The 22119-nt window shown below is 41.8% G+C and overlaps 1 protein-coding gene across 1 annotated transcript in view; it reads right to left on the bottom strand.

Annotated features, from left to right (window-relative positions):
• Positions 1 to 22119, bottom strand: part of NF1 (neurofibromin 1) — a 236938-nt gene that overhangs the window by 107146 nt on the left and 107673 nt on the right. Inside the window, exons 17-29 of the mRNA XM_051992369.1 lie at positions 19283 to 19438; positions 14352 to 14598; positions 13794 to 13867; positions 13114 to 13197; positions 11720 to 12160; positions 10957 to 11096; positions 10609 to 10731; positions 9351 to 9434; positions 8411 to 8527; positions 6384 to 6565; positions 6075 to 6286; positions 469 to 630; positions 235 to 338 (exon numbers count right to left, since the gene is read on the bottom strand). Of these exons, the coding sequence (XP_051848329.1) occupies positions 235 to 338; positions 469 to 630; positions 6075 to 6286; positions 6384 to 6565; positions 8411 to 8527; positions 9351 to 9434; positions 10609 to 10731; positions 10957 to 11096; positions 11720 to 12160; positions 13114 to 13197; positions 13794 to 13867; positions 14352 to 14598; positions 19283 to 19438 (2126 nt within the window). The remainder of the gene's footprint in view (positions 1 to 234; positions 339 to 468; positions 631 to 6074; positions 6287 to 6383; positions 6566 to 8410; positions 8528 to 9350; positions 9435 to 10608; positions 10732 to 10956; positions 11097 to 11719; positions 12161 to 13113; positions 13198 to 13793; positions 13868 to 14351; positions 14599 to 19282; positions 19439 to 22119) is intronic.

The following is a 22119-nucleotide window of genomic DNA, read 5'->3' as shown; positions in this document are numbered from 1 at the left end:
TGGACTTGGGTATTTGAGGACGCAGAAGCTGGCCTGAAATGCCAGGGCCCTCCCTTCTCCCCCCCACGCCAAGCTCCAGCCGCTGCTGCCCTGCCCCCCCTTCCCGTGGCCGTTTGCGAGCCCCGAGGCCTTGTCCCTGGGCCGCAGGGCTTGTGTCTCCCCGGTCATGGGCCCGGCTGCGATTCCAATGCCCAACGTCACAGGAATGACAGACAAACCCGGGCCGTGACCAACCTGGTGGGGTCGACCTCGAAGCTGACGTGCTGCCATTCGGAGGATGTGATCACAAAGCGGAGTAAAGGCTCCAGAAGCTTCTGCAGGTATGTAGCACCGTAGACCTGCACAAGACAAGCAGAGGCGGTAACTGGGCTGACCCGGGGCAGCTGGGAAAGGGCCCTCCTCCCCGAGCGGGGTGGGCACCGACTGTGGAGCTGATCTCGGGCAGAGGGACTGAGAGACGACACCCACCTTAAAGCAGAAGGTCATGATTTTACTGGCCAAGCTGTTTCCTCTAAAAAGCGTCTGCATGGAGTCTGCCAGCTCAACTTCCTTAGAAAACATGTTCCAAAGGAGCTGGTACAGTAAGTGTCGGGAATCAAAGAGAGTAACAAGGACTCGAGCAAGTTCATCCTGAAAAGGATTAAAAAAAAAAGAAGAATAACCAATTCGGCTTCCCCCAAAAGGAGACTCAGAGGCTGTTTCTGCCTTTCTTTATGCCCTCAGCAAAGTGCCTGGAACACAGTAGGTGGTTAATAAATGTATACTAGGTGATTGTTAATTATGGGCGGAGGGGCAGCTGAAAACCACAGAATTCATTCAGAAGCAATGGGGAGACGGGTGGGGGAGGGGGCCTGTAATCTCTGCTCCTGAGGAGAGGCTGCGCCTGCCCCATCACTGGAACGAGAGAGCTCTGAGCTAAAGTCGGGCTAAAGCCCAGTGGGTGTGTGCTCTATCCAGCACAAAGATGGCAATGAAGGTGGGTGGGGTGGGAGGCAGACAAGAAGGAAGGGCGGACTTCATACAAGTGGGAGCTAAGAGCTATGGTGGAAGAGAGACAAAAGCATGAGCGACATAAAGCAATACTTATTTCTGAGGAAATCAGAAAGAGGGCATGGATTGAAAATGAGGTGGATCACGGCAGATAAGAAAAGCAACATCGGTTTAGAATATAAACTGATCGAGGGTAGAAAATGAATTCTAATCAAACATGAGGTAGCACCAATGACAAAAAAATTTAAAAAGATAAATCTTTATTCCATGAAATTCAAACTTTATCAAACAACATTAAAATACAGGATAAGTGATTGAGCTGAGAAAAATATCAAATATAACCGATAAGGACTTGTTTGATAGGCAAGATATGCATATGTAAGACCAAAAGCCATTACCCAATAGAAAACTGTTCAAAGGACACGAACAATCAGCTCTCAAAAAAAAAAAAAAAAAACACAAATTATTAAGCTAGCCAGGGCCCCAGGCAAGGAGACAGACTGTGAAGGAGACAATAAAGACTTTTGGACTTTATCCCTGGCTATTCTCGTGGTGATTACTCTACTGAAAGCAAGGCTGGTCCCAAGACCTCCACAAAGCCAACCAGAACATTACAAGTAGACATTCCATGAGAGGGAAGAGCTAAATAAACGAGGCGGCCCAACGGTCCTGTAAGATGATCTAGAAGAAGCAAGGAGCATGATCACTATTGAGAAGCACAAAACTTTTATGAAGTGATGTCAAGTGAAGGAAGCAAAGGCAGGAAAAAGATGTTGGCAATGACTACAAACTACAAAGCAAGTGAAAATGAATATTGTGCAAAGGTAAGGAGCAAGTGTGGATCTAGAGAAGAGGGTAAGGGGAGATACAAAGAGGCTTCTTTGTAGTGATAGGGATCCACTGGTGTGGAACACCGCATGGGGCAGTTTTTTTTTTTTTTTTGATGTGTTCATATATTTTATTACTGATTTTTTTTCCCTTTGTATGCCTCTCTCTTTTTTTTTTTTAAAGCTTTTTATTTTTCAAAACATATGCGTGGACAATCTTCAACATAAGCCCTTGCAAAATCCTGTGTTCCAATTTTCCCCCTTTTCCCTTTTCTCCCCTAAATGTATGCCTCCTTTTAAAAAAAATTCTTATTATAAGAGATAGTTCTTTAGAATGAGGAGGGAAATATGGGATGAAATCTAAGAGTTGCAAAAAAACAGCAACTATCAATAAAAATCTGTTTTAAAATAATAAATCCCTTCATCCACCTGGTGGCAACAGGTATGAGGGTGGAAGATCACAAGCAGTGATGGCCCCAAAACAGAGAGCAAAGAAGTTTCCCCAAATCATCCTCTGGGGGCTCATGAGGATCAAACACGGTGTGGCAGAAGGGGTCTCAAGTACTCTTCCCCCATTCCCCTCACTCTACCCAATGAGGAAACCCAAGGCCAAGAGTGCAAAGAGACTGGGCAAAGGCGGGATCTGGAGCCAGGCCTTCTCCCTGACCGAGCAGGGCTTTCTCTCAGGCCGCCCTGCCTCCCTGGGCGTGCTGAATGGAGAGCAGCTGGAGGAGTTCTACACAAACTCGTCTCTCCTCCATGGCAGTGACGCTTCACTCTTGTGGTATTCCCTCACTACCCAATGGCAGGAAAAGTGGCTACTTCAGACACAAGGAAGGCCAGAGGCCCAACAAACTCAACGCGAACACCGAGGGGCTGAATCTCCAAGTGTCCAAAAAAGATCATGGCGGCAAAAACTTGTAACAGATCAGGCCATTCCTTTCAACAGCGAGGTGATACGGGCCAGTTCCAATGGTCTGGTGATGGAGAGAGCCTTCTGCCCCCAGAGGAGGACTGTGGGGACTGAGTGTGGACCACAGCATAATGTTTTCACGTTTTTTGATGTTGTTTGCTTGTGTTTTGTTTTCTTTCTCATTTTTTTTCCTTTTTGAGCTGATTTTTCTTGTGTATCATGATAAATATGGAAATAGGTATAGAAGAATTACACACGTTTAACATATATTGGATTACTAAGGAAGAGGGTGGAGGGAAAAAAGGGAGAAAAAAATTTGGAACACAAGGTTTTGCAAGGGTGAATGTTGAAAACTATCTTTGCATATACATAAAAAGATAAATTAATGCATGAATAAATAGACCGATGGATAGATAGATAGGTGGGTAAATAGATAAATAAATAAAAGCAAAAAGAATCAAGCCACGATTACTATCCAGGAAAAAAAGGTGAGTCCACAGAAGACAAGCACCTTACCATCTACGATGTGCACAAAACCCGAAGAGAATTGGCTGGAAATGCCGAGTGCTCCTTAAAGGCAGGAAAAGAGGACAAAACAAACCCTCTTCTATAGGAATGAAAAGCAACGTGGCTTTGTTAGCTATGAAAATGCCTTCATTTGGTTTTACTGAAGGAAGAGAGGAAGCCAAGGTGATAACCTGGAGATGAATTGGGCAGTCAGGGCCAGATTAGCAGCCTGGGAAGCCCCGCCCAGGGTGCAGGGCTGGGGGAGCACCAGACTCCTCCTGGCCCTTTCCCTCTCAGTCTCCTGCTCCCACAGCCTTCCTTAGAGTGTCACCTTCCACATTAGACATATGCTCCTTGAAAGCAGGGACTGTGTTTGTTTTTCTTATTAGTGTTTCCATCATTTAGTGTAGTGGCTAGAACAGTAGGTGCTTCCTAAGTGTTTACTAAGCAATATATCCAATACCTATGATATAAACAAAAAGCCTCCAGGGCAGAGCTGCCAGCTCAGTCACCTTAATGGTAAATCTTGGCCCTAGAGAAGAGAGGAGGCGGAATTCCCTGTTTCTGGTACAGAGAGGAGAGCCCATGGGTATGTACTGTTGCATACATGGGGTGATTCCGTATTCACCCGATCTGTGGGTTCTCCTTAACTGGCTTTCCTTGTTAGGAGGAGGGGTGCTGTTTATACACAGACAGATATAAAAATGAAAGAAATTCACTTAAAAATCTTAAGCACTTGATAGAGGAAAAACACAGTTAGTTCCTATGGAACAAGCTGCCTCCCATGCATATGCCAAAATGATACAAGATTCCTGAAAAGACAAAGGAGTGAGCATAAATCTGAAAAGGCTGCGCTGCCCTGGGAGTGTGACGGGACCAGGAAAAGGGCTGGGCAGTGAGAGGGGCCCGCTGCTCCACTGGCCAACAGACATCGTCACGAGACCGAGTGGGAACCCCCCAGTATGCGGGGAAGGGAGGGAGCACAAAGCAGCACTGGGCAACCCAGACACGCCCCCATCAGCAGAGCAGCGCACACTTGGGCTCGCTCAAAACGATCGGGTAAAGTGACTTATGAAGACGAGAAGTAGTAAGGGGCAGTGGGAGGGGAAGCCCCAGAACCCAGCAGGTCTGACTTTGCTCTGTTCTCGGGAGAGACCCAATTTTAAAAGTCAGATTCTGAGGAAGGGACAGAAGCAGGAAAAGAACAAGTTTTCCTGAGCAAGGTCTGAGGTCTTGCAGTACTTTATCATGTACGCTGTGTTACCACAGCTGACTAGCTGATCAGGCCATAACATGCTAATTCTATCTTATCATATGGAATCAAGTATAATTTGTCAAACAATTCACCTGTGAACAGAAGGCATTTTATTTGGTTAAGATTTTTTTTTTTTGGTTGGTTAAGATTTTGAAATTCTTTTCCACTATTGTCTCCCTCTCCTCTCCCCAAACCCCCACAAATCTAAATAGAAAGGAAACTTTAGGCAGGCATCCAGTAAGATTGAGCAACAATTTATGGTATAACAAAACTTGTATATTTTATAGGATCATGCCTTATAAACAGCTCATAAATTTTCCCTACCCCAGTTAAAAGAAATTTCTTCTTTAAAATAAAGGCAGTAGGTGGCACAGTGGATACAGCACCAGCCCTTAAGTTAGGTAGACCTGAGTCCAAATCCAGCCTCAGACACTTAACACTTGCTAGCTGTGTGACCCTGGGCAGGTCACTTAGCCCCAAATGCCTCAGCAAAAAATAAAAAATAAAAATAAAGGCAACAGCCTAGTTATTACGAACAATGAAATTCAACATAACACTGAAAAACAATTTCCTACAGTAAAGAAAATCTAGGTTTCTTAGGACATTAGATTCAGCATCTTTTTTTATTATATAGGAGTTCTGTTGACTTCAGATATATAATGAAAGAAATCCTTTAAAGTAGTTAAATTAGGTTTCAAAACAGCCAATCATAAATTAATCTCAGGGCTCAAAAGGACTGCAATTCTTGATGTCTTCTCCATCTTCTAAACTAAGTAAAACTGAATCATCTGCCCTAGGCAAGAAGTGTTCTCTTTCCTAAAGATTGCCAGGAAGAAAGGCATGATGGGATTGGAACTTGAGCAGGCCAAGTATAAAAATATGACACTTTCATCTGAGAAACAACTCAGTGATTGCACTAAAATTATGAGGATTCAGTGACAGGGCTGCCAGATGCAACTTGAAATCCTGTTCTGACACCTGCGTTCTGCCAGCATGGAAGTGGTGACCTCTTGGGTAAGCTCTGGTTGGCTCTGCCTGTGGGGCAGATTTCTATGGGACTGACAATGAAGCAAAAGCCGTCTGCCTCAGAATACTGAGGGAAGTGCATAATACAACAGGTAGCAAAGTGATATATTTTCTGGTCACGGTAACTCAAAAACCTGCTATTTCACAGAGAAGGAGAAATCTGTGGTAGCAAAGGGAACATCTACCCCACTGCAATCACAGGTCACTGAAGTATGCTTCTGAAGGTGACCTCAAAGAGGCTTTCTTTGAAATTAAAGTGCAAGTAGCAAATCCTTAATTACATATGCTCTGGTTTAAATTTTTTTTAAGAAAACTCTTTATGACTCTAAATATAAACCAGCCGATTAGGCAGAAGCAGGCTGAAAAGCAAAAATGGAAGCCACATTGTGCTGGGAGACAAAGACTTAGTGTTTTGTCTCAGCTCTATCGCTTTCTACCTATATAAACTGGATGATTTGATTAACTTCTGACCTCAATTTCCCCTGAGGATCAGGCTAGATAATCTCAGGGCTCCGTCCCAATCTGGAAATTCTTTTAAGCTTACCAGTGAACTTACCCACTGAGAACAAGGCACCACGTTGGCCAGAGCCATGGCTATGGGGAGCTCTCCTTGATCACCCATCATTGTGACCAACTCAACGAGTCTCTCAAATCGATCGGCTAACACGGTTTCTGCGAGCGTGTCAAACTCGGTGCCTTGCTGAAGGATTTTTGTGAGGACTTCCATGAAGGTGGCTCTTGTTTGAAGATCTTTGTGGTAACCCAATCCTAGCACAGTAAAAGCAGCACAAACTTAACTAAAGCAGGTTCAGTAACCTCCCTTCTCCTCGTCTCCATCGCCCATCTTTGCCTCCAGCTGCCTTACCTATAGAGTGCATCAGGCCGCTGTCTACATTCGCATTGAGCAGGTTGGACATTGCCAGCACGGTGCAGTGCCTCAGGGACGCCAGCCTTCGCGACATGCCGCGCTTCCTGCCCCCAATCTGGACATTTTCTTCTTCGACCTCACTGCAGTCGTTAAGAAGGTTCATAAAGAGGGTGAAATACCTGAAAAAGAGCGGGCCGGCCCTTAGACAGAAAATCCAACTGGATAATGTTACAACGGATGGACACAATCAGCTGCATGTCACCCCAAAGGAAGCACAGTGCCTAACGGTGAGGGAATGGCCGCTCCGCCTGCCAGTGACTTCCCCTCCTACCTGCTCTGGAAACCGCAGGTGTGGGCCCATTTAGATGTTCCCATTAGATCTCCTGGGAGAATGTAATTTTCCTGAGAGCAAGGATTCGATTTTTTCTTTCTTAGCATACTAAAACACTTAGCACATATGAAGCCCTCAATTGTCTGCTAATTGGCTGATTGATTACTCATCTAAAATTGTTACACTGAGTATAATTTTGTTCTGAGATAATGAACAAACTGAATGTATTTTATCTTCTAATTAAAATAGTACATTTTAGAAGTAAAATGATTACATGTGGAGCCATTCACCCATCTAAAAAGGTACTGTTCATTTTAATGCATCAAGCATTTTTCTAAAAGAAGTCAAAAATGGGTGTAGTTGCTGAAACTCTTTATTTTTTTAGTTGCTGCAACAAAACATCCTTATTTGCAGATATTGTGACTGCCTCAAATGCAAGAACACAATAGCACCTCATCAACAAAACCCTCAATTATTCATGAGATCACTCTAACAATTCACAGAGGAAAAACAAAATGGATAAAAACACATCTACTGCCCAGACTAGGGCATGGAGCTGGGCCAGTAGTCAACTAAGTTATGATTTTGGGACATGTATATAAGAAAGATAATGAGCCAAGCTCAGAATGGAACAGGAAAAAGAGTAATATGCTAGACAATTATATAATTGGGAAATTGTATAATATTTTCAAACTCCCTCACTCAAACACATAAAAGCACATTTTAGACAAAAATGTTCTCCCAATGATTTTGTGAAATGATGAATCTCAACATCACAATCTCCCCCCAAAATGGAAATCTAAGAGACCCATAGTGAACATATCACACAAGCTCTAAATAATACCCAACAATTATCAGTTTTTGAGATGGGAAAAGTGAATGGAAAGACGACAGTATTTGAATGGCCATAAAGACTAAAGTTCAAATCTGCTCAGGTCCACAAAACACTCTCATTAGCTACAGATCTGTGGGTAAATCAATTAAATTCTTTGACTCTCTCAAGAAACTTTCTGAGATTCTCTACTAACTATAGCCAGACTTCAAGCTACACCTGAGTTTCCCCCAAAGAAGTCAGAGGTTACTGATTTATTGGCCTGTGCCCAAGAAACCACATAAGGGCTCTAACTGAAAACACACAACTGAGAAAGGAGGTGAGCCGGGGGTACCACAAGAAGGTGGGGTAACAGGCAAAAGAACCAGGAGCCATTAAATGTAGGCCTCGATTCCGAAGGGGGCCCTCCACAACGATACATAAGCCAACTGTGACTGACTCTATGCATAATCAAGAATTCCCTGATGAGAACAGATTCAAGGAAGCAGTCAGATGATTCCTAATTCTACAGCAAAATTTTACTCATAATCACAGAAAGTTTCAAGAGACAGCAACATGTAATTAACTACAAAACAGCCAAACTATTTCATGTGATGTCACTTAATTCAGCTGGCTGCCATCTTATCATGCTTGTTTTGTTGCTCTGGATCTAGGGGAAAGAATGATTCTTTCTAGCTCTAGGCTTTAGGTTTAAAAAGACTAAAATTGGACAGCGAGGTGATGCAGTGGATCCTGAAGTCAGGAGGACCTGAGTTCAAATCTGCCTCAGACACTTAACACTTCTTAGCTGTGTGACTCTGGACAAATCACTTAATCTCAACTGCCCAGCTTAATAAATAAAATAGAAAGACTAAAATTTACTTAAGGAACAGTTGGGATTTGGCTTCCATCAATTCCACCCCATCGCCTTCCTCAGGCTGCAGAGGGAGCCCAGCGAGCAATGACACCACTGCTTCCATGCTTGCCTGGTCCAAATCTCTGGGGAGAAAGAGGTAGAGAAAAAAAAAAAAGTCTTTAGGCAGATATATGTCCAAAAATCAAATGCCTTCAGAATAGAAGAAATTCTAAACATCTATTCCACTGAACAAATTACTCATTAATGTATTACTATGGAGTGACCATGAATTTAGTTTGTAATGCCCAAAGCAGAAGAGAAAAAGATGTATTTTAAATAGAAAGAACATTTTTAGAAACTGAATCACTTGAGTGACCACTTCCTTAAATCAAATTGCATGCAAACAAGTAGACAGCACTGGGGCCCAATAAAGTTTTGAAATCTAATATTTCAAGTAAGTTATGATTCTGAATTTTTGAAGAAAATTTTTTCAAATTATTATGTGTGTTAGGTACCTAGTTTCCAAAAACATTTTTCAGATGAGAGAAGAAAAAGGGTTTTAAATCAAACAAAACAAAGTAAATAATTTCTTCTATAGGATATGATAGCAAGATAAGGATGATGAATTCTCTGCCCACCATTTTATAATACAAGCACTAAATTTAAAATTACATTTTCTGGTGAAATGACCAATTACAAAATAAATAGATTTTAAAATTCTTGCAGAGATCGAATTTTCATTTCCTAAGCTGAGAGACACATAGCCAGCTTTCCCAACATGCAAATTAAAATCCTCTTAAGTTACTTAAGTATTAAACAAATCTTGGGAACAAAGGGAAGGAGATATTGACCTCTAAAAAGCCCAAATGTAAAAGCATAATATTCCAAACAAACCTAATAACGGATGCAGTGGTTACAGAATTGGAATGTATGAAACATTACAAAAAAGTTTTCATACATCTTTACCTAGTTAGACATTTCACATCGTCATCTGCAGCTTGGTTAGATGTTCCCATGACCCAATCTGTCAGATATTCTACCATTTTATTCCTATAATAAAAAAAAAAAGAAAGAAAGAAAGCAACCATGTTTTTAAAAAAGAAAAGAAAATCTATGTACAATTCTTCACTTTTTATAGCAGAGATTATTTAACAAAAAACTTCCTCCAAAAGGAATTTCATGACAATTTCAGAAAGAAATTCTGGCTTCAGAAGGAAGGAGAAAAATTTGGAATTCTAAATCTTACAAAAAAATCTTTATGTGGAATTGGAAAAAATAAAATACTATTAATTAGGGGAAAAGAGAAACTCCACCACCACTATCAGAAAGGAGATAGAATACCTCAACAATGATACCGTTTGAGGATGTATTGTGATGGAAGTGGATCTCTTTGATAAAGAGAGCCAATTCAGTTTCAATTGATCAAAGATGGGCAGAAGCAGCTACACCCAAAGAAAGAACACTGGGAGATGAATATAAACTGCTTGCATTTTTGTTTTTTCTTCCCGGGTTATTTCTACCTTCTGAATTCAATTCTCCCTGTGCAACAAGAGAACTGTTCGGTTCTGCACATGTATATTGTATCCAGGATATACTGTAACCTATTCAACATGCCATCTGGGGGAGGGGGTGGAGGGAGAGAAGGGAAAAATCGGACCAGAAGTGAGTGCAAGGGATAATGTTGTAAAAAATTACCCTGGCATGAGTTCTATCAATAAAAAGTTATTAAAAAAAAAAAAAGAAAGAAAAAAAAGGAAGGAGATAGAGAAAGTCTTTTTTTTTTTTTTTTTTTGGCTGAGGCAATTGAGGTTAAGTGACTTGCTCAGAGTCACACAGCCAGGAAATGTTAAGTGTCTGACGTCAGATTTAAATTTGGATTCTCCTGACTTCAGGACTGGTGCTCTATTCACTGAGCCATCTAGCTGCCCCGGAGAAAGTCTTAATCAAAGGATCTGAATATTAAGGAGAAAAAGACAAAGGAAGAGAGGGAGAAAGAGAAAAATGTCTATGTATCTAAGTTGTGACTATTTAATTGACAATTCTGAAGTTCAGGAAGTGAAGAGAGTTTAAGTGTTCTGAATTCTGAATTTTTTGAAATCAGAAGGGCATAAGCAAATGGGCAAGAGGACCAGGCACACTACTTTTCAGGATAGTCTTAAAGATGGTACTGATTTCTCTCCACGTATTTCCATTGGGAGATGGGCCTATTGGTTAGTTTACTCACCTAAATTTCATCTCTTGGCAAAATGAAAGGTCATCTCTCCTCTCCATCATTACTTGAACCAGCTGGCACAGTTTCGTTTTGATCTGAATTGCCTGCACCAAATTCCCAAACACTCTAACATATCTGTACAGATATTGGAACATTAAAAATAGTCATTGTTAACACATACAAACTCTTGGCAAGAATCTATTCTAAAGGCTTTAATGCAAAGATAATTCTACTGGAGAGCTTAGAAATTTGTGTTCTATGGTTACCTTAACAGGGCACATAGGGGATTCCTTCTCACCACTATATGTTAATGATGCCATTTGGGATGGCTTTGGGGGTGATGGATGATTGATTACTCACCTGACCAGATTTAACATCATGGTTTCAATGCTAGCTTGTCCCATGTGTTCAGAACTACCCTCAGCATGATTATCAAGCAAGTTCTTCATTATGGCTATGGTCTGCTCCACAAACTGGGTGTTGGTGTCAGTCAATAAAACCTGTGCAAACAACAATCACACAGACCAGCATCACCAACCCGTAACCTTCTCCCCTTTAAGATCACTGAGGTGAACGACAGCAGCCCAGGGACCCTTCGTTCCTAAAACTATATACACGGATGAAAAGCTCCAGAAGAGCAGCTTTTGTCCTACAGTTAAGAGGCTCCTTTCTGCACTTCTTCCTCGAGGAGATTATTTAGGTTTTTATATAAGATAATTCTGTGCCTGTTCACAATGTTCATAAACAAGTTCCCATTAATAAAATCTAGGTGTGAAAGGAAGGAAGGAGGGAAATGAGCATTTATCAATTATCTACAGGCATTCTGCTAAGTAATTTTAAAATATCATCTTATTAGAGCGTCATAGCAGCCTTGTAAAGTAGGTGCCTTTATTTCCCCCCATTATACAACCATGGAAAGTAAAAAAGAACGAGATTGTGTGGTTTGCTCAGAGTGACACAAGCAGGAAGTGCCCAAGGCTGGACCTGAACTCAGCCCTTCCTGACGCTGGGCCCGGTGCTCTATCTACAGTACTATCTAGCTAGCAGAAGGACAAAATGGACTACTCTCAATCAAAGGCATTCTTCAAAGAATGGGAAGAAGAGAGGAAGCAAGAAAGTTTACCTGTCCTTGAGGATCAAAGAACTTGCTGATGGTATTTTTTAATTTGTTAAACAGCATTGGATAAAGGGCAGGACTCAATTCAAGACCCAACAAGTCCTTGACATTGCTCCGTATCTGCAGCCCCACTTTTTCGTGGTTACACACCATCAAGGAGAGCAGCCGATCCATGAACTTGCTGACGGGCGTCTCCGCGTTTCCATCGCTGGACACCATGGAAATGAGAGAGCCCTTGCGTTCACTGATAGGGCCCATGGGAGGGCTGTAGGTGGCAAAGCCAGCATTGCTCCGCTGCTGTAGGCACACACCACCGAGGGCACAGAGAAACCCAGTCATGTTGATCCACTCCTGCAGCGAGTCAGTGTCGCACAAGTCTATGGAGCCCCCTCCGCTCACGTGAGACATTCTTCTCTTCACTATGGTCTTGTGAAGACTCTCAGCAACCTACACACAAGGTGCAAAGAATGGCTTCTGACACACTCCTGCTTACTCGTTACCCAGGAAATTTCACCTACTTTACAAAGTTCTTTCTGGCTGAAGAAGGCCCAGGCCCAATCAGACGCCTGGTAATGCCACTTTTCTTTGCCATAAAGCACAATTTTTTCCCCAATGGTCCCAATTAGGCACAAAATGGAAACAATGATTGGAGAACAGCCATCTTTTCTGAGGCTCCAGTAATATTTAAAACCTCATGAAGACCTGCAGGATTCAGAGAACATGCCCAAGTATGTCAACTCCTATCTATACTCTTGAGAAAATACCTACTGCAGAATAAATGACATTTTGACCAAGTTTTAATAAGGCTTAAAACAGTCATCTACCATATCCAGGTAAAAAACACTAGTCGCTAAGAAAACCGGCCAAGCACAACCCAACACGCAGTGGCAATGTGACAGCAGAGACCCCTTCTCTGCTGTGGAAAGATGCGTGTTTTATCATCTCTCTATAAGACCGAGGTAGGGGAAAAAATATAAATGTCAAACCAAATTACTGGAACTTCTAACACGTAACCAAAAGGACTATTTGGAGTTTAATTAATTTTCATATGTCCCTGATGATCCTTCTGGGGAAGTCCTAATGAGCAGGGATACAATGAAGTAAATCAGCGGGGAAGGGGCGATGCCTTTACTGTTTTGTGGACCCTCTGGGGACCCCTGCTAAAGAAGCCCACGCAGCTTTTCTCTATTCTGAGAATGTTGTTCAAGGCACAAAAGGAAAATATTTTAAGAAAAATGTTTATGGACTATAGGTTAAGAATCCTTGACCCAACGAGTGACTAACAGACTGGTCAATTCTCAAGCCAGAAGTTGATAGTAATGAGATGGTCCCCAAATACCAGGTGGTAAAGTGTCAATGACAGGCAGGGATGGATGAGATGAATCACTTTATAATCTCACCTGGCCATCTTCAATTTTGGCTTTCGGATAATTGAGGATTGATTTTGTAGCTTGCTCCCATTTGGCGTAAGTATCTTCCCAAGCCTAAAACAGGACAAGTTCTTTGTTAAGTGAAAGTACAGTGACACACCTTGCTTCACCTAAGCATTGTACTAAGTAAGTGCTTCTTAAAGGCAAAGTCATAGTGTTCTCTAGGCTTTTTCATTCCTTATTTCAAGAAGAGGCACACTTCTAACAAGGTTGTGATAAGAGAAACATCTTTTGCCAAACCATACACTTTGGTTTGGGGTTCAGAAAAATGTTCATTCTAATTGTACAAAGCACTGTCCTGAGCACCACAAGGAAGCACCACCATCTCTCATGCTCAGGGACCCTCCAGTGAAGGAGGGGAGACAAGACAGGCACACAAGTAACTTGAGAAGAAATGCCTCCGAGAGGTACCAGGCCATCAGAGAGTGCAAGCATGGTACACTCCAGCTGGGGAAAATGAGGAGAATTCATGAGGGAAGGGCATCTGTCGGGTCTCAAGGAGGCAGAGGGGCAGAAGGAACACAGGCCCACAGGTACAAAGCCGGGCCAGGCTCGTGGCCCAGAGAGCAGACTGCCACAGTGAGGGATGAGGAGGAGCAGCGGGCTGATAAAGCGCTAAGGTACAGGATCTCCTCACAGCCAGGGCCTACCTCGGTGTTTCCGGCGGTGGGGTGTTCGATGCGCCTGAGCAGGGCCATCACTCTTTTCTGAAGAGCTGCTCTTCCTAGAGAAAGGGGGGAGTCAGTTCTCACCATGACCACCACTGTGCGGTGGCCGGAGGGAACCCCCAGGTCCTCCTACAAAAGCAGTCTGGCAGAGATGCTCAGAGGCGGGGGAGGTGCTACAGATCCAGCTGAATGCAGCAGTCGGGACAGTCCCTTCAGCAGCTCAGAGGGTTTCTCCCACTGCCTAGATGGTGTCAGAGACCACAGAGCAATCCCCACCCACACTCAGAGAAACTCCCAGCATGCTTAGGAAACAGACAGAACTCCACCTACTGACCAGGACTGTCCCCACAAAATTTCCCACACGGGCACTGTAAACGTGGGCGTCTCCCCTACAGTTAATGAGCCCAAGAATGCATTTTGTATGGAGCAGTTGAGCTCCAGGGCTGGAGTCCTTATTTAGGGACAGCGTGGTTCTCCCCTTGGCAGCGGGGAAAGGGAATGATGGAATTCCGAAACCAAGCACTCTGGAGCCACATTTACCTGTTGACATCATGTTGCTGACAGACGCGAACTCCATGAAGGTGTTATAGTTAGGCAAGAAATGGTGCACCGAGATCTCATCTATACCACACCTGATGTCGGCTTCCTCACACAGGTGTCGAAAGCAGGACATGGCCACGAGCACGGCTTCGATGTCGGGACTCCACAGAAACATGTACAGAGCAACCTCGAGCTTAGTCTGGGCCTGGCGGCAGATGGGCGTCCCGCTGGACCCGATCGTACCATCCTGGCGGGGAGACAGACTTGTTAATTTGGTCCCTTTCTTACAAAAGCCAAAAATGCAAATCCTGGGCTACTCTCTGCAGCCAAACCTAAGACCTTTCCCCCTCTACTACCAGAGCACATGGACACCACTGAAATGACCCAAGGAAGAGATAGAGCAGAAGCCCAACGACTAAGCCAGTGACTCCACTGGATTTCAAATAAAAAGCCATCAGAGGGATTTCCTGGTTAAAACCAGAGCCTTCACTGGACAGAGAAGGACTAGAAGAAGGAAGGGATTTCTGGTGAAGTGGGAAAAACCAGGGGCAGTATCTACAAGACTAACACATTCACTCTCTCCATACACACATGTGAGTTCTAGATATTATATATACATACATACATATCTATATATACACACATATATGTAATACAATGTATAGAAATTCAATAAAAAATAAAGCCAACAAACAAAAAACCCCAATAAATTCTACAATATGCAGAGAATAGCAAATATAATGAAGCTTAACTTTTCTCCCCATAATTTAATTTTTAAAATTAGCCATATAAAATCTTTAATGTAAAAAATTAATTTTTATGGAATTTGGTTCCATTTTTTGCTTAAACTATGACTAATCCCCCCAACAAATTCTGAACAATTGATATTGTCAATATAATACAGCTCAAGTATGTTTTGTGTACTACAAATTAAGCTAGAGATTATAGAGAATATAGAAATAATTAAGACAGACCCTTTTCTCAAGAGGATTATAGTCTAACAGAGGATAAAGCATAAAGTATGTGCACAAATAACCATGACTCAGTGAAATCTGGGCTTAGTCTTCACCTAGAACACAAAGCTGTGAATCAGGGAAGACTTCATGGAGGAAATATCATGAGAGTTGGTCCAGAAGGGTGAGTCAATGTGTAAAAGGCAAAGAGGGCTGGGAGAAGAAAAGGCAGTGGTTCCTCATTCTTGAGAGTACCTGGGAGCAACGGTGAAGCACCAGGACACCCTTGGAGGACAGTGAGGAGTCTCAGTTGTCAGGAACAAAAAATGAAGGGGGAAAACTGGGAGATGAGACTGGAAAGCTGGGGCCAGATGATGAGACACACACAATGTCTGGCACATAGAAAGTACTTAATAAAAAGAAAGACTTATCTGGGGGTCTTGAATGTCAAACTAAGGAATTTATCCCTTTATCCAGGAGATGATGGCAAGCCACTGAAGATTTTTGAACAGATGAGTGAAAAGCTATGCTCTAGGAAGATATTTCTGCCATCAGGATACAGGGTGGCACAATGGATAGAACACCAGCCTTAGAGTCAGGAGAGTCTGAGTCCAAATCCAGCCTCAGACACTTATCCTGGGCAAATTACTTAATTCTAATTGTCTCACCTTTTCCCCTTCCCATCTCCCCTCCAAAAAAAAAAAAAAAAGGCAAGAAGGAAAGAGTCAGAAAGCTGCTGAAATTGACCCAATAGTAAGGAGCCTCTGAACTGAGATTGATAGTGGAAATGAAAACAAGGGGATGCAGGGTAGAGATATCACATGACAAGATTTTGTGACGATTAAGGAGAAAAAAAATACAGGTTTGGGCCTCTATGGCAGGTCACAGGCAGCACTGAGAGAGAAGACAGAGCTGGGAATAGTGGGATAGCAAGAGGAAGGGAGAAGAGAGGAATGTAAAGGAAGGAGGAATGTTTTAAACAGACTAGGGAAGATGGTGGCTAAAGTAAGAGCAAGTACATGGAATCAATAATAGGGAGTATAGAGTAAAGGAAAGAGAATCAATGGTTTAAATGCCCAAATTAAAAAAAAAAGATAATATGATAAGTAAATTAGAGGAACAAAGAAGAAATTCCTTTTCATATTTATGCATAGGGGAAGAATTCATGATGGAATAAGCAATAAAAAGGATCATAGAAAAGAAAATGGACAAGTTTGAGTAATTAAAATTTAGAAATTTTGCACAAATAAATGAAATGTAGTTTAAGTTAGAAGACCAATAAGTAAATAACCAAAAAAATTTACAAGCAAGTTTCTGTGATAAAGATATGATATTTATGTGAAGAACTGATTCAAATTTATGAAAATAAAGCCTATTGCCTAATTTTCAAATGTTCTATCCATTGTGCTTAACAGATATGAAAAACCAGTTGAGTTAAAATTAGAAGAGAAGCACAAAATTGGGGGGAAGGGATGAATCTTTTTTAGTAAGCTTCTCTCATAAAGTAAGTTTCTTCCTTTTTAAGAAGGAAGAAATACAGAGCATCTACAATCATATTAAAATAATTTTTTTCAAACCATTACTAGTTGGAGATACATATATTAAGTTAATAATTTGGGGGCCTTCACCTCATACTCCTCGACTGCCAAAGATGACAAAAAAGGAAAATGAGACATGTTGGAGGGACTGTGGAAAAGTGGATACAAAAACCATCTGCTCCTGGGCCTGTGAATTGGACCTATCATTCTGGAAAATATACATTTGCCTGGAAAAAGTTACTAAACAGTGCTTATCCTCAGGCCCCCCTCTCCCATTCCCAAATTCACAGCCAAAGAGATCATGCACCAATATGCTTACAGTCCCTCTTCATCATAGCTCCAAACTGGAAGCTAAAGAGGTATGCAGCTACTGGGAAATGGCCAAGCAAACTAGAGTGTATGAGTGGAAGAACATTATGGTGTCCTAAGCAAGTAGAAAATGGGCAGCTTCAGTGGGAACTGGAAACTGATACAGAATGAAACAATTACAAGAACAATGGATACAATGATTACAACAGCAACAACAACTTTGAAAGACTTTAATTGTCTGATGGATATAAAGATAAGGAATGAGTCTAGAGGACTGAAGAGGAAATCCATCATCCACTTCATGTCAGAAAGGTGATGGATTTAAAAAGGAGAAAAAGATCCATTTTTGGATGTGGTCAATGTGGAAATTTGTTTCACTGTTTAAAAAAAAAAGAATGAAAAAAAAGAAAAAACTGAATATTTGTAAGGAGGATTATTATTATCAATTAGGTGGCACTAGTATATTAGATCTGGATTCAGAAAGAGGTAAGTTAAATCTAGCCTTAATTACTTACTAGTTATGTGAACTTAGACATTTAACATCTGTCAGTGTCAGCTTCCTCAATCATAAAATGGGATGATAATAGCATCTATCTACCAAAGTGACTGGAAAGGTAAAATGAAAATAGAAATCTTACACCACTACATAAATGATAGCTATTATTATTGTTGTTGTTATTATAGTGTTCAATTGGAGGAAGAAGCTATCGAGAGTGCTTATACAAACGAATTAATGTTAAAAAGTTGAAATACCTATGAGCGGTCCAACCATTCTGGATTTCAACTTGATATTATGTAATAAAGGGGACTAAATTGCCCATCCCCTGCAATTCCATTGCTGGCATATATCTCAAAGCAGCCAAATGCAGAAACAAAAATACATTAAAATATTCATAGTATCAATCAGTCAACAAACATTTATTAAACACTCTTTGGGGAAGAAACAAAATGGGTACCTAGAGATTAGAGAATGGAAGAAAAAAACTGTGGTAACATCAATATAATGAATTATGATTCAATTTTTTAAAAAGTGAAGAATTCAGAGAGAGGAAAAGATTTACATCAAGAAATTCTTAACCTGGGAACTGTAAAAGTTTTTTTTTAATGTTTTAATAATTATATTCCAATGCATTTGACTTTCTCTGTAATCCATGTAAAATGAATGCATTGTCAAACATGCTTCTCTCTGATCAGAGGTCCACAAGCTATACAAGGCTGCCTAATAGTCTCAGGATATTAAGAAAGGTTAAAACTCCCTAAAGGATAGGAACTGCACAAGGATATAATGAGCAGAACCCAGAGAATGATGGATAGCAAAATAATGGAGTGAAGGGGACTATAAATGGCCTTTAAAAAGTTTGTGAAGATCATGAAAAGAAAGTTGAATTCTGAATAACACAAAAGATAATAAAAATCTATTTTCTTCCTTCCCAGCAGAGAGGTAGAGAATTCCTAGGGCAGAGGACAGCACATATACTGTCTGGTCTGGCTTTTGTACCAATTATTTTGTTTACATGTATTGACTTGACACAAGAGAGGGTTCAGTTCTGTAGGAGTGTGGATGGAAAATGATGGCTGACTGTGTCAGATGCTGTAAAAAAAGAAAGAAAGAGAGGTGGGGGAACCCCTGCACACACACACAAACATCTGAATAAGACTGAGGAAGGGGGAATGGAAGCAGCAGAAAGCCCTGGCTGCTCTTCTGAGAAAGCAAGTGGTAAAGGGAAGAAGAGCAAAGGGTCAATGGATGAAAGGGGTCATCCAGAACATACACCTCCACTCCACAGGGCTCCTGGAGCATTTTTGGCAGTTAGGGTTCACTGCACCACAACTCTGGCACTTGACAGGTGCCCAAGATTCTGATTTCCACAAGAAAAGTTTCAAGACAATTCCCACCCAGGTCACAGAGAGTGTGGCTGGAAGGCTGAACACTGGGCACTGACATGGCCTGTCGTGGTGGTCTCTTTCAGTGCTACCACAGACATCATTGAAATGGGCTTCGAGGGATTAAATGACTGGCCTCAGGCTGCAAAGTGAGGAAGGGTCCAAGGCAAGATCTCGACTCCCACTCCAGTGGTCATCCATTTTAGACGAGTTACTCTAAAAGATTACAATAAAACCGGTGGCTTACCATTGAGGAGCTTCCTTTCACTTTCCTGAGAGATGGTCCATGAGCACGCATAAACTCCTCGTGGTCTAGAGAGATATGACTGGTACCTCCACCAGAAGAGACATCATAGCCTGCCCCATAAAGGTAGAGGAAATGGGAAGAACTCCTATCTGACTGCTAGAGAGAAAGCAGAATGTGAGTGCTACAAGATCTGAGGGGCCACAGAAAGAACTGCTCCAACTGCTGTCAGAGGGTCCCTATGAGAACACTTGATCCATGCTGATGCCTGAGAAGGGTGAGAAGCGTTCAGTAGAAATCCACTAGGAAAGAAACTGGAACACTCATATGAAAGAATACTCCAAGGGCCTAATAAGAGAAATGCACATTAAACCGCCTCAGAGGTTTCATCTCACACCCAGTTAGAGAGAGAAGGGGGACAAGAGCTGAAAACGTAACTATTCCAAGGGCTGGGGGAAGAGAGGCATCCTAATGCACATGATCTAGTACATCCGGGCTAGATAACCAAGTCATCAAAGAGTCACTCACTTGCCTCTTCCCTTTGAGCCAGCAACCATATTCCTCAGAAGAGGACAGTGTTTAGAGTGATATTTTTTGTGATGGGAAAATTAATGCCCATTAACTAAGAAATGACTGAGCAAATTGTGGCATATGAATGTAAGAGCTATTATTGCACTCTAACTGATAAGTGAGATGAAGAACTAGAAGAACATTTGAAGAATTTGTATGGACTGAGAGTGAAGCAAACAGAATCAGGAGCAGAAATGCCACTGATTGCAACAATGGAGGGGAAATCAGCATTGAAAACTAACAACTCTTACTGATCCCCTATGTCACCTTAACTGGGAGAAAGGTGGTGGATTACAGGTGCACAGTTGAGCATATGCCCTCAGACATGCAATGAGGAAAAGGGAGGCAAATTGTTCAAAACAAATGAATAAAACTGTCTTTTGTAAAATAAAGAATAAAGCTGAGAAAATGACTCTCCAGAAACAGACTTCTAGAGCCTTAAATAACCCAATCAACCCAGAAAGAGCTAAGGCACACGCCTGGGCCCACAGCCCTTCAGGATTACTTAAATACAAGGGCAAAGCCCCAGGTCATATTCTCAGTCCTGCTCTTTGGGCTTGGGACTTGGCCCACTCTTCATTTTGGTTGTGGCTGTTCTTGACAATTAAAAGAATACAGCCATTGGGCATATGGTTTTTCAGATTCTACTGGCTTTGCTTCTCATCAGCAGGCATATACTTCCCTCTTGTTATAACTGCTGCTTGGAGTGTAGTGATGTTCTAAAATATCCATGTAACAACATTTTAGCATTCCCCAAATGATGGGCATCTACTCTTGTTTCCAATTCTTTGCTATTACAAAAAGTACTACTATAAACATTTTCAAGGTATGGTGGACGTTTTCTTCTCTCATTGCCCATTTTCATTGTTTCTCATTTGATAACATTCACATATCATAATTTGTTCAGCCATTCCCAATGGATGTATATTTATTTATTTCTAGTTTTCTGTCACTACAAAAAGCAGGGAGTGCATGTGTGTATTTCCTTCTAACTTGTATGGGCTTCTTTCTTTGAACTATATGAGATAACAGTGGCATCCCTGGGTCAAAGAACATAGACATTTTAAGTGATTTCCTAGCATAATTTCAAACTGCTTTCCAGAAATCTCCACCAATAGTGCATTAATGTGCTCATCTTTTCAAAGTCCCTCTAATATAGATTATCCCTATTTTTGTCCATCAGCTGGATGTAAACTGGATTTTATATTTGGTTCTGGAGATAATATGAAGGATGGAAGGGGTAGAAGGTAAGGGGAAAGAGGGAGAGGAAGTAAGAAAAAGCAAGGATAGAAAGAAGGGGGAGAAAGAGAGAAAGAAAGATGAGGGAGAGGGGGGATGGGAAGGAGAAAGGGAGGGAAGGAGTCTATGGCAGAAGGGAAGAAAAGGGTCAGGATGAGGCTTAGAAAAGTCACTTTGGCAGCTGAGTAGAGTAGGGTGAAATCTAAAGCAAGGAAATCTAACAAAAGGTTATTATAATCCTCTAGGAATTAGATAATGGGGTCCTGCACCAGGATTGTGAGTGGGGAAAAAAAGGACCCAGAAAAAAGATATTATATGAAGGCAGAAAAGTATAAGACTTGGTAACAGATTGAATAAGTGGTGTGAGTGCCAGGAAAGAGCTGAGGATTCCACTAAAGTTGTGAACATGGAGGATTAGAATAGTGAAACCAGTGACAGTAAGTGGGGAAAGAAGAAAGCTGGGCAAAAAGAATGAGTTATTTTGCACACAAAAACTCTGAGAGGTCTAATGACATTCAATTGGACAAAGATGTCCAAAAGGCAGTTGGTGATGTGGGGCAGGACAGAGATTAGGACTGGATGGATGGATGGATGGATTAGAATGGATGGGAGTGGATGAGATCACTGAGCAAGATAATATATAAAGGAGGGAGAGAAAGGGGGCCCAGGACAAAGCCTTGGAGAATACCTGCAGTGAGGTAGATGGAGAAAGAGCCAATCAAAAGAAAAAAGAAAAAGTGAGAGGAGCCAGGAGACAGGGAGGCAAGCAAAAGTCCAAACAGCAAAGTGGCACCAGGGCCAGAGAGAAGTTAACTGTGCGAAAAGCTACAGAGAGGCCAAGAAGAGAAGGACTGGGGAAAACCTCCACTGTGGTTATTAAGAAATCACTGGTAACTTTGGAATCGACAAGTCAGAAGCCAGACTGCAGAGCGTTAAAAGTTAAATGTGAGAAAAAGTGGGAGCACCAACTGCCAGTCATGCTTTGGAGGAGCTGGGTGGGAAAGAGAGGCTAGAGCTGGCAGGGGTGGCGA

This window comes from Antechinus flavipes, chromosome 4 (assembly GCF_016432865.1).
Source record: "Antechinus flavipes isolate AdamAnt ecotype Samford, QLD, Australia chromosome 4, AdamAnt_v2, whole genome shotgun sequence".
Lineage (NCBI taxonomy): Eukaryota > Metazoa > Chordata > Mammalia > Dasyuromorphia > Dasyuridae > Antechinus > Antechinus flavipes.
The sequence above is the reverse complement of the archived record's forward strand: the minus strand, read 5'-3'. Positions and strand labels throughout refer to the sequence as shown.